Source organism: Leucoraja erinacea, unplaced genomic scaffold (genome assembly GCF_028641065.1).
Source record: "Leucoraja erinacea ecotype New England unplaced genomic scaffold, Leri_hhj_1 Leri_199S, whole genome shotgun sequence".
NCBI lineage: Eukaryota > Metazoa > Chordata > Chondrichthyes > Rajiformes > Rajidae > Leucoraja > Leucoraja erinaceus.
In genome coordinates, this window is record NW_026576100.1 from 73,897 (window position 1) to 87,500 (window position 13,604).

Here is a 13,604-nt window from a genome sequence, read left to right on the forward strand (position 1 = left end):
TGCCCCACCGTGCCGCTCAATATGTCTATGTATTTGTTGATACAGGGACCGCAGCCTGGAGAGGAGGTGAAATGAGGGCGAGTAGCATTTGGGTATTTATTGGATATTTATAAAGACAGCATTAGGGTGAGGGACACGCGAGGAGCAGGCTGTCAGATGGTGGAAGCACTACAGGTGCCGCCCCCACACACACACACGCGCGCTGTACAGGAGGTTAGTCACAGAAACACGCCATTCGGCCCACCTGGGCCCTGGTAACCCAATTGACAAACTAGGTTTTTCCCACTCGCCTGTATTTGCCTCATATCAAAGAGACGCATTGTGGAAACAAGCCTTTCGACCCAACATCTCCATGCTGACATAATGATCTGCAAGTGCTGATTTACCCCCCAAAAAAGCACCAAGTGCTGGAGTAACTCAGCGGGTCAGGCAGTAGAATTTAGAAGATTGAGGGTGGATCTTATAGAAACTTACAAAATTCTTAAGGGGTTGGACAGGCTAGATGCAGGAAGATTGTTCCCGATGTTGGGGAAGTCCAGAACAAGGGGTCACAGTTTAAGGATAAGGGGGAAATCGTTTAGGACCGAGATGAGGAAAACTGTTTTCACACAGAGAGTGGTGAATCTCTGGAGTTCTCTGCCGCAGAGGGTAGTTGAGGCCAGTTCATTGGCTATATTTAAGAGGGAGTTAGATGTGGCCCTTGTGGCTAAGGGGATCAGGGGGTATGGAGACAAGGCAGGAACAGGATACTGAGTTGGATGATCAGCCACGATCATATTGAATGGCGGTGCAGGCTCGAAGGGCCGAATGGCCTACTCCTGCACCTATTTTCTATGTATCTGTAAAGAACATGGATAGGCGACGTTTTGGGTCGGGGTCCGTCTTCAGACATGTGGACCAAGGTGTTCCATAGCCGGGAGTGTAGACAGGCCCTTCGGATCTACCTGCTCCATGCGGGCCAACATGCCCCCATCTGCACTAGTCTCCCCTGTCCACGTTTGGCCACATAGTTCTATCCATGTACCTGTCTAAATGTTGGGATGGTCCCAGCCTCAACTACCTGCTCCGGTAGCTCGTTCCATACACCCGCCTCCCGCTGTTTGAAAATGTTGCCTCTCAGGTTCCTTCACCAGAAACCATGTCCCCTGGTTCTTGCCCCCCACCCCACCCCACCACTCCCACTGTGGGTTAACACTGTATTTACCCGATCTACGCCAATCATAGAACTGTACTAAACGGACTCAGGTCCTTCGGCCCACCTTGTCCATACTGGGTCAGTTCCATATCCCTCTGAACCACATGTGTTAAAGGCAGCAATGGTGCCCACGTCTCCGGATTCAATGGCAGCTCATTCAAGATACAGACCTTCAATGACAGACGTTGCCCTTCAGCCCCTCGGATATCTCTTCCCTATAACTCAGGCCCAGGGAACCCCCTGGTCTGCTGGACACATGCACCTCCATACCCACCGGTCCCGGGAACCCCCACTGCCTTCCTTGTGCGCGACCCCCTCAACTCTGGCAACCCCCTCCCCCCCCCCCCGCCCACACCGACCCTCTCCCCCCATCACTGTCTTCCTAACCCCCCTCCTCACATACATCGACCCTCTCTAACCCTCACCCTCTGCCCCTCACCCTCTCTCCTTCACTCCCCCTCCCCCCCCTCTCTCCCCCCTCCCTCACTCCCCCCTCTCCCCCCTCACTCCCCCCCACACCCTCTCTACCCCCCTCTCCCCCCCCCCCCCCCCCCCACCCCCACCCACACCGACCTTCTCTCCCCGGCCAGGCGAGGAGACATCGCTTCCCCATGTCATGTGATAGTAGAATTAGTCCATTCGGCCCATCGAGGCCATTCAATCATGGCTGATGTATCTGTCCCTACTAACCCGTTCCTCCCCATGACCCCGCGATGTCCCGGTGTGGGCTCAGACCTGTGTCTGGCGGCGGTCAGTGTGTGTGTTGGGCCGGGGATGTGTCCACGGTGGGGGCGGGTGGATGGTCCACACCCCGGGCCCGGGGCTGCGGTCTCTGCGCTCCACCGGGGCCTCGCCGCCGGCCAGCCGACCGTCCAGGGAGCGGGTCCGGTGCCGCCGGTCCGGGGACACGGTTGTCCCATCGCCGGGCACCAGCGGGAACGACTGGCTCTGAACCCAGTCCCGGCAGCGGCCATGACCCGACACCAGGCGCCGCTCCAGCCGGGCCCCCGGCTCCCCCCGACACGGGACCTCCAACCCTGCCGGTCGTGGGGCCACCGGGACCTGTCTCTGTCCACCGGCAGGAGCCGGGATCCGGCCACTGCCCTCCTGGGCGTCAATAACTACAGCAAGAGAGGGGAGGGGGGAGAGGGGGGGAGGGGGGGGGAGAGGGGGAGGAGGGGGGGGGAGAGGAGAGGGGGGCGAGGGGGCGGAGGGGGGGAGGGAGAGAGGGGGGAGGGGAGGGGGGGGGGAGGAGAGGGGGGGGAGGAGGAGAGGGGGGAGAGGAGAGAGGGAGGGGGGGAGGAGAGGGGGGAGAGGAGAGGGGGGGGAGGAGGAGAGGGGGGAGAGAGAGGGGGGAGGAGGAGAGGGGGAGGAGGAGAGGGGGGGAGGAGGGGGAGGAGGGGGGGGAGGAGAGGGGGGAGGGGGAGGGGGAGAGCCGTCACAACCCAGTAGTTTAGTTTAGAGATACAGCGCTGTAATAGGCCCTTCGGCCCACCGGGTCCGCACCGGCCAGTGATCCCGGTTATTCAAGGACATGCTAGACGCTAGGGACAAGAGGGAGGGGGGGGGAGAAACTCCACACAGCCAGCACCGGTAGTCTCGGGTGGATGGTGAGGGGTGCGGTGCGGATTGAGGATTGAATAAGGGGTGAGGGGGGGTCAGTGAGGTGACGTTACAGGGATACACACACACACAGTTTCACTACCCTGTCAACTACCTGTCTCCCGGTACAGCGCTGCTCCCGTCCTGGGCACCGGCACCAGGCGTCTCCGGGGAGACGGTGTCTCCACCCTCATCAACTCGTTACAGCAAGAGGTCGCCATGCACTGCTGCGGACACGGAGAGACGGGGGGGGGGGGGGGGGGGTAGAGACGGGGGGGGGGGTGGGTAGAGACGACGGGGGTAGAGACAGGGGGGGGGGTGTAGAGACGGGGGGGGGGGGGGTTGTATAGAGACGAGGGGGGGTAGTGAGACAGGGGGGGGTTAGAGACGGGGGTGGGTGGGTAGAGACAGGGGGGGTAGAGACAAGGGGGGGGGTAGAGACGGGGGGGTGGGTGGTAGTAGAGACGGGAAGACCTTCATCAGCTGGTTACACCAATGGTGTCAGACACCTGTGTGGAACAGATGGGGGGAGAAGCGGGGGGGGGGGGGGGCAGGGGTGGAAGCGGGGAAGGGGGGCAGGGTGGAAGCGGGGGGGGTAGTTGGCACAGGGGGAGGGGAGACGAGGCAGAGCGGGGGCGGGGAGAGCAGGTCGTAGAGAGTCATGGTGATACAGTGTGGAAACAGGCCCTTCGGCCCTACTTGCCCACACAGACCAACGTGTCCCAGCTACACTAGTCCCACCTGCCTGCGCTTGGTCCATATCCCTCCAAACCTGTCCTATCCATGTACCTGTCTAACTGTTTCTTAAAAGATGGGATAGTCCCAGCCTCAATGACCTCCTGTGGCAGCTTGTTCCATACACCCACCTATGTCCTCTGGTCCTTGATTCCCCTACTCTGGGTAAAAGACTCTGCGCATCTACCCGATCTATTCCTCTCATGATTTTATACACCTCTATAAGATCTCCCCTCATCCTCCTGCACTCCATGGAATAGAGACCCAGCCTACTCAACCTCTCTCTGGGTCGACTGGGCTTGTATTCACTGGAATTTAGAACTGCAGATGCTGGTTAGGAAAAGGGGAGGTGCAACAAGACGGGGTGTCCTTGTAAACCAGTCACTGGAAGTAAGCATGCAGGTACAGCAGGCAGTGAAGAAAGCTAATGGAATGTTGGCCATCATTGCGAGCGGATTTGAGTATAGGAGCAAGGAGGTTCTTCTGCAGCTGTACAGGGCGCTGGTGAGACCACACTTGGAGTATTGTGTGCAGTTTTGGTCTCCTAATTTGAGGAAGGACATTCTTGCTATTGAGAGAGTGCAGCGTAGGTTCACCAGGTTAATTCCCGGTATGGCGGGACTGACATATGATGAAAGAATGGATCGACTGGTCTTGTATTCACTGGAATTTAGAAGAATGGGAGGGGATTTATAGAAACTTGTACAATTCTAAAAGGATTGGACAGGCTAGACGTGGGAAAAATGTTCCCAATGTTGCGGGAGTCCAGAACCAGGGGTGGCAGTTTAAGAATAAGGGGAGGCCATTTAGGACTGAGTTGAGGAAAAACGTTTTCACCCAGAGAATTGTGAATCTGTGGAATTCTCTGCCACAGAAGGCAGTGGAGGCCAATTCACTGGATGGTTTCAAGGGAGAGTTAGATCTAACTCTTAGGGCTAAAGGAATCAAGGGATATGGGGAGAAAGCAGGAACAGGGTACTGATTGTGGATGATTAGCCATGATCACATTGAATGGCGGTGCTGGCTGGAAGGGTTGAGTGGCCTACTCCTGCACCTGTTGTCTATGTTTCTAAACTTACCTGATCTCCCAGTGGCTCAGCACTTTAACTCCCCTCCCATTCCCACACTGACCTTTCTGGCCTGGGCCTCCTCCATTGTCAGACAGAGGGCCAGTGCAAATTGGAGGAACAGCACCTCATATTTCACTTGGGCAGCTTACACCCCAGCGGTATGAACATTGACTTCTCTAACTTCAAGTAGCCATTGTCTTCCCTCTCTCCATCCCCTCCCCCTTCCCAGTTCTCCCACCAGTCCGACTGTCCCTCGGATTATATGTTACTGATTCTTTGCTTCATTGCAGCCTCCCCGAGTGAACAAATACCCATCTTTGTCCCCTTTAATGTCTCGTGTCTCCCTCTCCCGACTTCTCAGTCTGAAGAAGGGTCTCAACCTGAAAAGGGGGGAAGGGGGGATTGAGCAGGGAGGGGGGGGGGGGAGCAGGGGGGAGTGGGGTTGAGCAGGGGGGGGGGGGTGAGCAGGGGGAGGGGGGTTGAGCAGGGGGGGGGGTTGAGCAGGGGGGGGTTTGAGCAGGGGGGGGGGGTTTGAGCAGGGGGAGTGGGGTTGAGCAGGGGGGAGGGGGGGCAGGGAGCAGGGGGGGGGGTTTGAGCAGGGGGAGGGGGGTGAGCAGGGGGGGGGGGTTGAGCAGGGGGGGGTTGAGCAGGGGGAGGGGGGTGAGCAGGGGGGGGGGGGTTGAGCAGGGGGAGGGGGGGAGGGGGGTGAGCAGGGGGAGGGGGGTTGAGCAAGGGGGGGGGTGAGCAGGGGGGGGGAGGGGGTGAGCAGGGGGAGGGGGGGGGTGAGCAGGGGGGGGGGTTGAGCAGGGGGGGGGAGCAGGGGGGGGGGGTGAGCAGGGGGGGGGGTTGAGCAGGGGGGGGGGGGTGAGCAGGGGGGGGGAGGGGGGTTGAGCAGGGGGAGGGGGGTGAGCAGGGGGAGGGGGGGTTGAGCAGGGGGGGGGGTTGAGCAGGGGGAGGGGGGTGTGAGCAGGGGGAGTGGGTTGAGGGGGGGGGGGGGGGGAGGGGGCTGAGCGGGGGGGGGGGGGGAGGATTACTCCGGGAGACAGCTTTGCTCCTCCTGCCCATCACATGTAACTCACTCATGTCATAGAACAGCTGCCAGAAGACCTCCATCCAGCGGTGCATCTGCTGCTGGGAATCTGCGGCCAGTCTGTGCGTCACCTCCTCTGCCCCTACGCGGTTGCTGATGGAGATACAGTTGCTGCCGCCACTGGTGTCCGCTCCCGTCGCCCGGATACGCGTGTCCTGTAACATGGTGGGGCAACAGCAGGGCAGGGTAACAGGAGACGGCAGCCCAGGTGACAGGTGACAGGGTCCTGGCTGTGAGGGGCCTGAGGTTCACCTGCGCCTCCTCCAACCTCATCTACTGCATCCACTGTTCCCCATGTGTCCTCCTGTACATCGGCGTGCCCTCGGCAACCGTTTCACTTACCACTTGCACCCAGTCTGCCATGACCTGCCGGATCTCCCGCTTGCTAACTATTTGAACTCACCTTCCCATTCCCCAAAATTGCTGTTTTTTCCTTTTTCTTCCCTCCCTCTCACAAATATGTAATATGTGAATATATGATTCTGTTCCATTCTGTTTGTAGTTTGTTTGTTTGTCTCTTTGCACAGTCCGCGAGCATTGCCACTTTCCATTTCACCGCACATCTCGTACGTGTATGTGACGAATAAACTTGACTTGCTACTGACCTCTCTGTCCTGGGCCTCCTCCATTGCCAGAGTGAGGCCACACAACAAACTGGAGAAACAGCACCTCATGTTCCTCTTGGGGAGCTCACAACACAACGGCAGGAATCGTGAATTCCCCAATGGTAGGAAACTCCCCACCCAAGGTCCCCACTTCCCCCCCCCCCCCCCCACCCACACCCCTCAGATCCCTTCCCCTCCATCTACATTCCTTCCTCACGCTTCACCCTTTCATCCCTGGCCTTTATCCAACTATCTTCTAATCAAAACTCCTCTCATCTGTATCCACCTATCACTCACCAGATGGTCTCCCAACCCCACCTCTCCTCCAGCTTTCTGTTTCCCCCTCCCCCCACCACAATTAGTCCGAAGGAGTGTCCTGACCTGAAACGTCACCTATCCATGTTCTCCACAGATGCTGACTGACCCGCTGAGTTATGGTGCAGCAGCATCTATAGAGCGAAGGAAATAGGCAACGTTTCGGGCCGAAACCCATCTGGAAATAGGCAACGTTTTGGGCCGAAACCCGGAAGAGAGTTGGACCCCTGACGTTTGCCTATTTCCTTAGCTCCATAGATGCTGCTACACCCGCTGAGTTACTCCAGCACTCTGTGAAACGTCACCTATCCATGTTCTCCACAGATGCTGCCTGACCCGCTGAGTTACTCCAGCACTCTGTGAAACGTCACCTATCCATGTTCTCCACAGATGCTGCCTGACCCGCTGAGTTACTGCAGCATATTGAATCTTTCTAGCAGAGGTGAAGAAGGCATATGGTATGTTTGCCACCATTTGTCAGGGCGTTGAGTATAAGAGTCAGGATGTGACAATGCAGCTCTGTAGTGATCGGGCTGCATTTGAGTATTGCTTGCCGTTCAGCTCATCCCCATTACAGGAAAGATGTGGAGGCTTTAGCGAGGGTGCAGAGAAGTTTACAAGGGTGCTCAGGTAGACAAAAGTGCTGGAGAAACTCAGCGGGTGAGGCAGCATCAATGGAGCAAAGGAAATGGGCAATGTTTCGGGCCAACACCTTCTTCAGAACTGATGGAGGGTGGGGGGGGGGGGGGGGGGAGGGGAGAAGAACAGAGGGTTGACTGAGAAGAGGTGAACAGCAAGGGCTGCCGGGGTGCGGTAATTGGAGAATTCAATGTTCAAGCCGTTGGGATGCAGGCTCCCCAAAGCGGAATATGAGGTGCTGCTCACTCCAATTTCGGTGATGCTCGCTCCTCTGGCAATGGAGGAGCCCAGGACAGAGAGGTCGGAGGCGGAGTGGGACGGGGAGGGGAGTTGAAGTGCTGAGCACACCGGGAGGTCAGCTTGGTTATTGCGGACCGAGCGGAGGTGTTCGGCGAAACGATCGCCCAACCTCCGCTTGGTCTCACCGATATAGATCAGCTGACACCTAGAGCAGCGATTGCAATAGATGAGGTTGGAAGAGATGCAGGTAAACCTCTGTCGCACCTGGAACGATTGCTTGGGTTCTTGAATGGAGTCAAGGGAGGAGGTAAAGGGACAAGTGTTGCATCTCTTGTGGTTGCAACGGAAGGTGCCCGGGGAGGGGGTGGTACGGGAGGGAAGGGAAGAATTGACCAGGGAGTTACGGAGGGAGCAGTCTTTACGGAAAGTGAGGGTGCGGCCTGGATTAGAGGGCTTCAGCTACAGGGAGTGGTTGGAGAGGGTCAGAGACGTTCATCAACATGCTGCCTGGGTTAGAGGGTTCCTGTACTGGACTGTCTACGATGTTTGCCCCGACACTTCCCTTCCCCATTGCCCCCTTATCCCTCTCCCTTACACAGCCACAGCAGCCTGGCTGGAGAGACCAGTCTGTGGGAGAGAGAGTTGCCACGTTACCCACTCACCTTGTTGACGGTGGTGGTGGCGGTAACCGTGCCCCCATCCTGACACTTGCCCCCTGACCCCCAACCCTTGCCCTCAGACCTTAGCTCCCTGACCCTTGACCCGCTGGCCACGCACCTTGTTGACGCTGATGTTGGCGGCTGCTGCGCGCCCAGCCTCGGCCTCCCCCGGAGAGCGGTAACACTGGAGGTTGGTTCCACGCAGGACGCACCACAGCCGGCTCCGGCCCGGCAGCTGTCCCACCCGCTGCTGCAGAGACACGGAGACAATGGACAATAGGTGCAGGAGTAGGCAATTTGGCCCTTCGAGCCAGCACCGCCATTCACTGTGATCATGGCTGATCATCCCCAATCAGTATCCCGTTCCTGCCTTCTCCCCTGACTCCGCTATCTTTAATAGCCCGATCTAGCTCTCTCTTGAAAGCATCCAGAGAATAAGCGAGTTTGGTGTTCCGACTGCACATGCCCAGGTCATAGGTCACTTGCTATGAACATGGCAACTGTGCTGCGGCGTTGTATGCAGGTTGGGTGGTCGGGGTAGGGCATGGAGATCCGGTGCTGCGGGCACTGTTGAGTTGCTGCTGGGCCGTCCCCGTCCCCGTCCCCTCCCGGGTGTCCAGTCCCTGTCTGGGTTTGGTCAAAGGTGTCCCAGCGCGGGGTGGGGGGGGATATGGATCCAGCTCGGCTCTGCCTGTCCCGCCGGGTTGTCCGGCAGTCCGGGGCCATCCCGGAGCGGTGGCAGCTACAGACGTGCAGCCGGCACGATGCAGCTCGGCTCAGCTCCGGGTGGGCGGGAACAGTCCAGTGGCGGAGCAGCAGCGCTTGTGGTGCTGGGGACCCAGGTTGGATCCTGGCTGTGGATGAGGCGCGGGTCTGTGTGTGTGCAGCTCCGGAGAATGTCTCTCCACTGGTCCAGTCTCTCCCCATCTCTCACTCGCATCTGCCTCTCTCTCTCTCTCTCGCTGTTACACCCCACTCTCCCGATACAAGGCAATTCTGTTCCTCAGAGTAAATATATTTTTACACATAAACCATAAATAAAGATAAATATTCACACACAGTTTATACAGCCAGCGCTTGTTCGCTTTTTCTTTACAGCAAGTGACCTTTGACAAATCTCATGATTCCGTATGGTTTTCGAAATAGCGAACTCCCATAATGCCCTCCCCGCCCTCTGAAGCAGAGAATTCCACAGACTCACCACTCTCTGTGGGTGTAAAAGTGTTTCCTCATCTCCATTCTAAACGGCTTACCCCTTATTCTTAAACTGTGGCCCCTGGTTCTGGACTCCTCCAACATCGGGAACATGTTTCCTGCCTCTCGCATGTCCAATCCCTTAATAATCTTATATATTTCAGTAAGATGCCCTCTCATCCTTCTAAACTCCAGAGTGTACAAGCCCAGCTCCATTCTCTCAACATTCTCTCAACACAAGCTCCATTCTCTCAGCATATGACAGTCCCACCATCCCGGGAATTAGCCTTGTAAACCTACGCTGCACTCCCTCAATAGCAAGAATATCCTTCCTCAAATTAGGGGACCAAAACTGCACACAATACTCCAGGTGTGGTCTCACTAGGGCTCTGTACAACTGCAGAAGGACATCTTTGCTCCTATACTCAACCCCTCTTGTTATGAAGGCCAACATGCCATTCGCTTTCTTCACTGCCTGCTGTACCTGCATGCTTACTTTCAGTGACTGATGAACAAGGACCCCAGATCCTGTTGTACTTCCCCTTTTCCCAACTTGACACCATTTAGATAGTAATCTGCCTTCCTGTTTTTGCTACCAAAGTGGATAACCTCACATTTATCCACATTAAACTGCATCTGCCATGCATCTGCCCACTCCCCCAACCTGTCCAAGTCACCCTGCATTCTCATAGCATCCTCCTCACAGTTCACACTGCCACCCAGCTTTGTGTCATCTGCAAATTTGCTCATGTTACTTGTAATCCCTTCATCTAAATCATTAATATATATTGTAAAAAGCTGCGTTCCTAGCACCGAGCCTTGCGGTACCCCACTAGTCACTCACTGCCTGCCATTCTGAAAGGGGCCCGTTAATCCCTACTCTTTGTTTCCTGTCTGCCAACCACTTCTCTATCCATGTCAGCACCCTACCCCCAATACCATGTGCCCTAATTTTGCCCAATACTCTCCTATGTGGGACTTTATCAAATGCTTTCTGAATGTCCTGGGGGGGCACCGGGACAAGGTAGGCGATGGGGGGACAAGGGGGGGGGGGTGGGGGGTGATGATGGGGGGGGGGGCAGGGGGGTGATGGCGAGGGGGGCAGGGGGGCAAGTGGTCGGGGCAGGGGAAGGGCGAACGGCCCACCACAATTCTCAGGGTGGACGGACATGACTTGAAAGGCTTGGGTAAAAGTGGATATGGAGAGGATGTTTCCACTGGTGGGAGAGTCTAGGACTAGAGGGCACAGCCTCAGAATTAAAGGACATACATACTTTTAGAAAGGAGATGAAAAGGAATGTCTTTAGTCAGAGGGTGGCGAATCTGTGGAATTCTTGGCCACAGAAGGCTGTGGAGGGCAGGCCAATGGGTGCTTTTAAGGCAGAGATTGATTAATTCTTGATTAGTATGGGTGTCAGGGGTTATGGGGAGAAGGCAGGAGAATGGGGTTATGAGGGAGAGATAGATCAGCCTATTTATTGCCCATGCCCCATCTATGCAATTTGCCTATCTCCTGCCACACCCCTCCCACTGGATCCCCTGCCCCCCCCCCCCCCCCCACCGCTCCCCCCTTTGGCCCCTCTGCCCCCACACACCTTCTTGATTAAGTTCCACTCTTCCCTTCCCACCCGTCTCCCGAATCTGCAGCCTTTAGTCTCCCAGCATCTGTCACTATCTCCTCCCTCCCCTCCCACAACTAACTGAGATATTCATACAGCACGGAAACTTGCCCTTCAGCCCAACATGCCCTCGCTCCACTAGTCCCACCTGCCTGCATTTGGCCCATACTGTCCTATCCTGTCCTATCCATGTACCAGTCTAAATGTTCCTTAAACATTGGGATAGTCCCAGCCTCCACCATCTCCTCCGGCAGCTCGTTCTTATACCTTAATGTGAAAGGTTACCCCTCAGGTTCCCACCTAATCTTTCACCCCTTATCTTAAATCCATGTCCTCTGGTCCTCGATTCCCCTACTCTGGGCCAAGAGACTCTGTGCATCTACCCGATCTCATGATTTTGTACACCTCTATAAGATCATCCCTCATCCTCCTGCACTCCATGGAATAGAGACCCAGCCTACTCCACCTCTCCCTATAGCTCACACCCTCTAGTCCTGGCAACATCCTCGTAAATCTTTTCTGAACCCTTTCAAGCTTGACACTATCTTTCCTATAACATGATGCCCAGAACTGAACACAATATTGTAAATGTGGCCTCACCAAGGTCTTATACAACTGCAACATGACCTCCCAACTTCTATACTCAATACTCTGACTGATGAAGGCCAATTTGCCGAAATCTTTTTTGACCACCTGATATACCTGTGAGGCCACTTTCATGGAACTATGTACCTGTGCTTCTAGATTCCCTCTGCTCTACAACACTCCCCATGGCCCTGTGTTCACCCCTAGATCCCTCTGCTCTACAACACTCCCCATGGCCCTGTGTTCACCCCTAGATCCCTCTGCTCTACAACACTCCCCATGACCCTGTGTTCACCCCTAGATCCCTCTGCTCTACAACACTCCCCATGGCCCTGTGTTCACCCCTAGATCCCTCTTCTCTACAACAGTTCACAGAGCTGGATCGCGCTGGAAGATCAGAACGTGGGAGAGAGCAGAACACAGGCGCTTACAGAGCAGGCAATGGGATTAGTATGGATGGTTACTCAATGGACAGCAGGGCCAGGATGGGCTGAATGGCCTGTTCTACAGAGTGTCTCTACGTCACTCACCTGCAGGTTTAGGTAGCTGGTGATGAGGGTGTGTGTCATGCAGTGTGGCTGGGCAGCGAGACGGCAACACACACTGCCATAGAGAGGCAGCCAGGACCATGGGTCCTCTACAAGAGAGACGAGAAGAGAATCAGAGTTATTGAGTGTGGAATGCTTCAGCTGTGAGTGTGGATCGGGTCGACCAGGTGGACCGTGTGGACCAGGGGTGGAGCAGGGGTGGAGCAGGGGTGGAGCAGGGGTGGGGCAGGGTTGGAGCAGGGGTGGAGACCAGGGGTGGCATGAACAGGGGTGGGGCAGGTGTGGGACCAGGGTGGGGACCAGGGGTGGAGCAGGGGTGGGGACCAGGGGGTGGGGACCAGGGGTGGGTGTCAGGGGTGGGGACCAGGGGTGGGGACACAGGGGTGGAGCAGGGGTGGAGCAGGGGTGAAGCAGACGAGTTGAGGGGACCAGGGGTGGGGACCAGGGGGTGGAGCAGGTGTGGGGACCAGGGGTGAGCAGGGGTGGAGCAGGGTGGGGACCAGGGGTGGGGACCAGGGGTGGGGCAGGGGTGGGGACCAGGGGTGGAGCAGGGGTGGGGACCAGGGGTGGGGGGACCAGGGGTGGGGACCAGGGGTGGAGCAGGGGTGGGGAGCAGGGGTGGGGACCAGGGGTGGGGACCAGGGGTGGGGACCAGGGGTGGGGACCAGGGGTGGGGACCAGGGGTGGAGCAGGGGTGGAAGCAGGGGTGGGGACCAGGGGTGGGGGACCAGGGGTGGGGACCAGGGGTGGGGACCAGGGGTGGGGACCAGGGGTGGAGCAGGGGTGGAGCAGGGGTGGGGACCAGGGGTGGGGACCAGGTGTGGGGACCAGGGGTGGAGCAGGGGTGGACCAGGGGTGGGGACCAGGGGTGGGGACCAGGGGTGGAGCAGGGGTGGGGACCAGGGGTGGGGACCAGGGGTGGGGACCAGGGGTGGGGACCAGGGGTGGGGACCAGGGGTGGGGACCAGGGGTGGGGAGCAGGGGTGGAGCAGGTGTGGGGACCAGGGGTGGGGACCAGGGGTGGGGACCAGGGGTGGGGGGCAGGGGTGGGGACCAGGGGTGGGGACAGGGGTGGAGCAGGGGTGGGGACAGGGGTGGGGACCAGGGGTGGAGCAGGGGTGGGGACCAGGGGTGGGGACCAGGGGTGGGGACCAGGGGTGGGGACCAGGGGTGGGGACCAGGGGTGGAGCAGGTGTGGGGACCAGGTGTGGGGACCAGGGGTGGAGCAGGTGTGGGGACCAGGGGTGGAGCAGGGGTGGGGACCAGGGGTGGAGCAGGGGTGGGGCAGGGGTGGGGCAGGGGTGGGGACCAGGGGTGGGGACAGGAGTGGGGCAGGGGTGGGGACCAGGGGTGGGGCAGGGGTGGGGACCAGGGGTGGGAGAGGATGTGGGGAGGGAGAATGTAGACTATAAGACCATGACTTGGCAACACAATTAGGTCATTCGGCCCATCAAGTCTACCCCGCCATTCTATCACGGATGACCTATCTTTCCCTCTCAATCCCCTTA

At 57.8% G+C, this 13,604-nt stretch overlaps 1 protein-coding gene across 1 annotated transcript in view; it reads right to left on the reverse strand.

Annotated features, from left to right (window-relative positions):
• Positions 1-1,769: 1,769 nt before the first annotated feature.
• The window catches only part of LOC129716275 (rhotekin-like), a 39,969-nt gene continuing 28,134 nt past the window's right edge, over positions 1,770-13,604 (reverse strand). The window contains exons 8-12 of the mRNA XM_055666148.1: positions 12,079-12,185; positions 8,269-8,400; positions 5,671-5,847; positions 2,913-3,024; positions 1,770-2,316 (exon numbers count right to left, since the gene is read on the reverse strand). Of these exons, the coding sequence (XP_055522123.1) occupies positions 1,925-2,316; positions 2,913-3,024; positions 5,671-5,847; positions 8,269-8,400; positions 12,079-12,185 (920 nt within the window). The 3' untranslated portion in view covers positions 1,770-1,924. The remainder of the gene's footprint in view (positions 2,317-2,912; positions 3,025-5,670; positions 5,848-8,268; positions 8,401-12,078; positions 12,186-13,604) is intronic.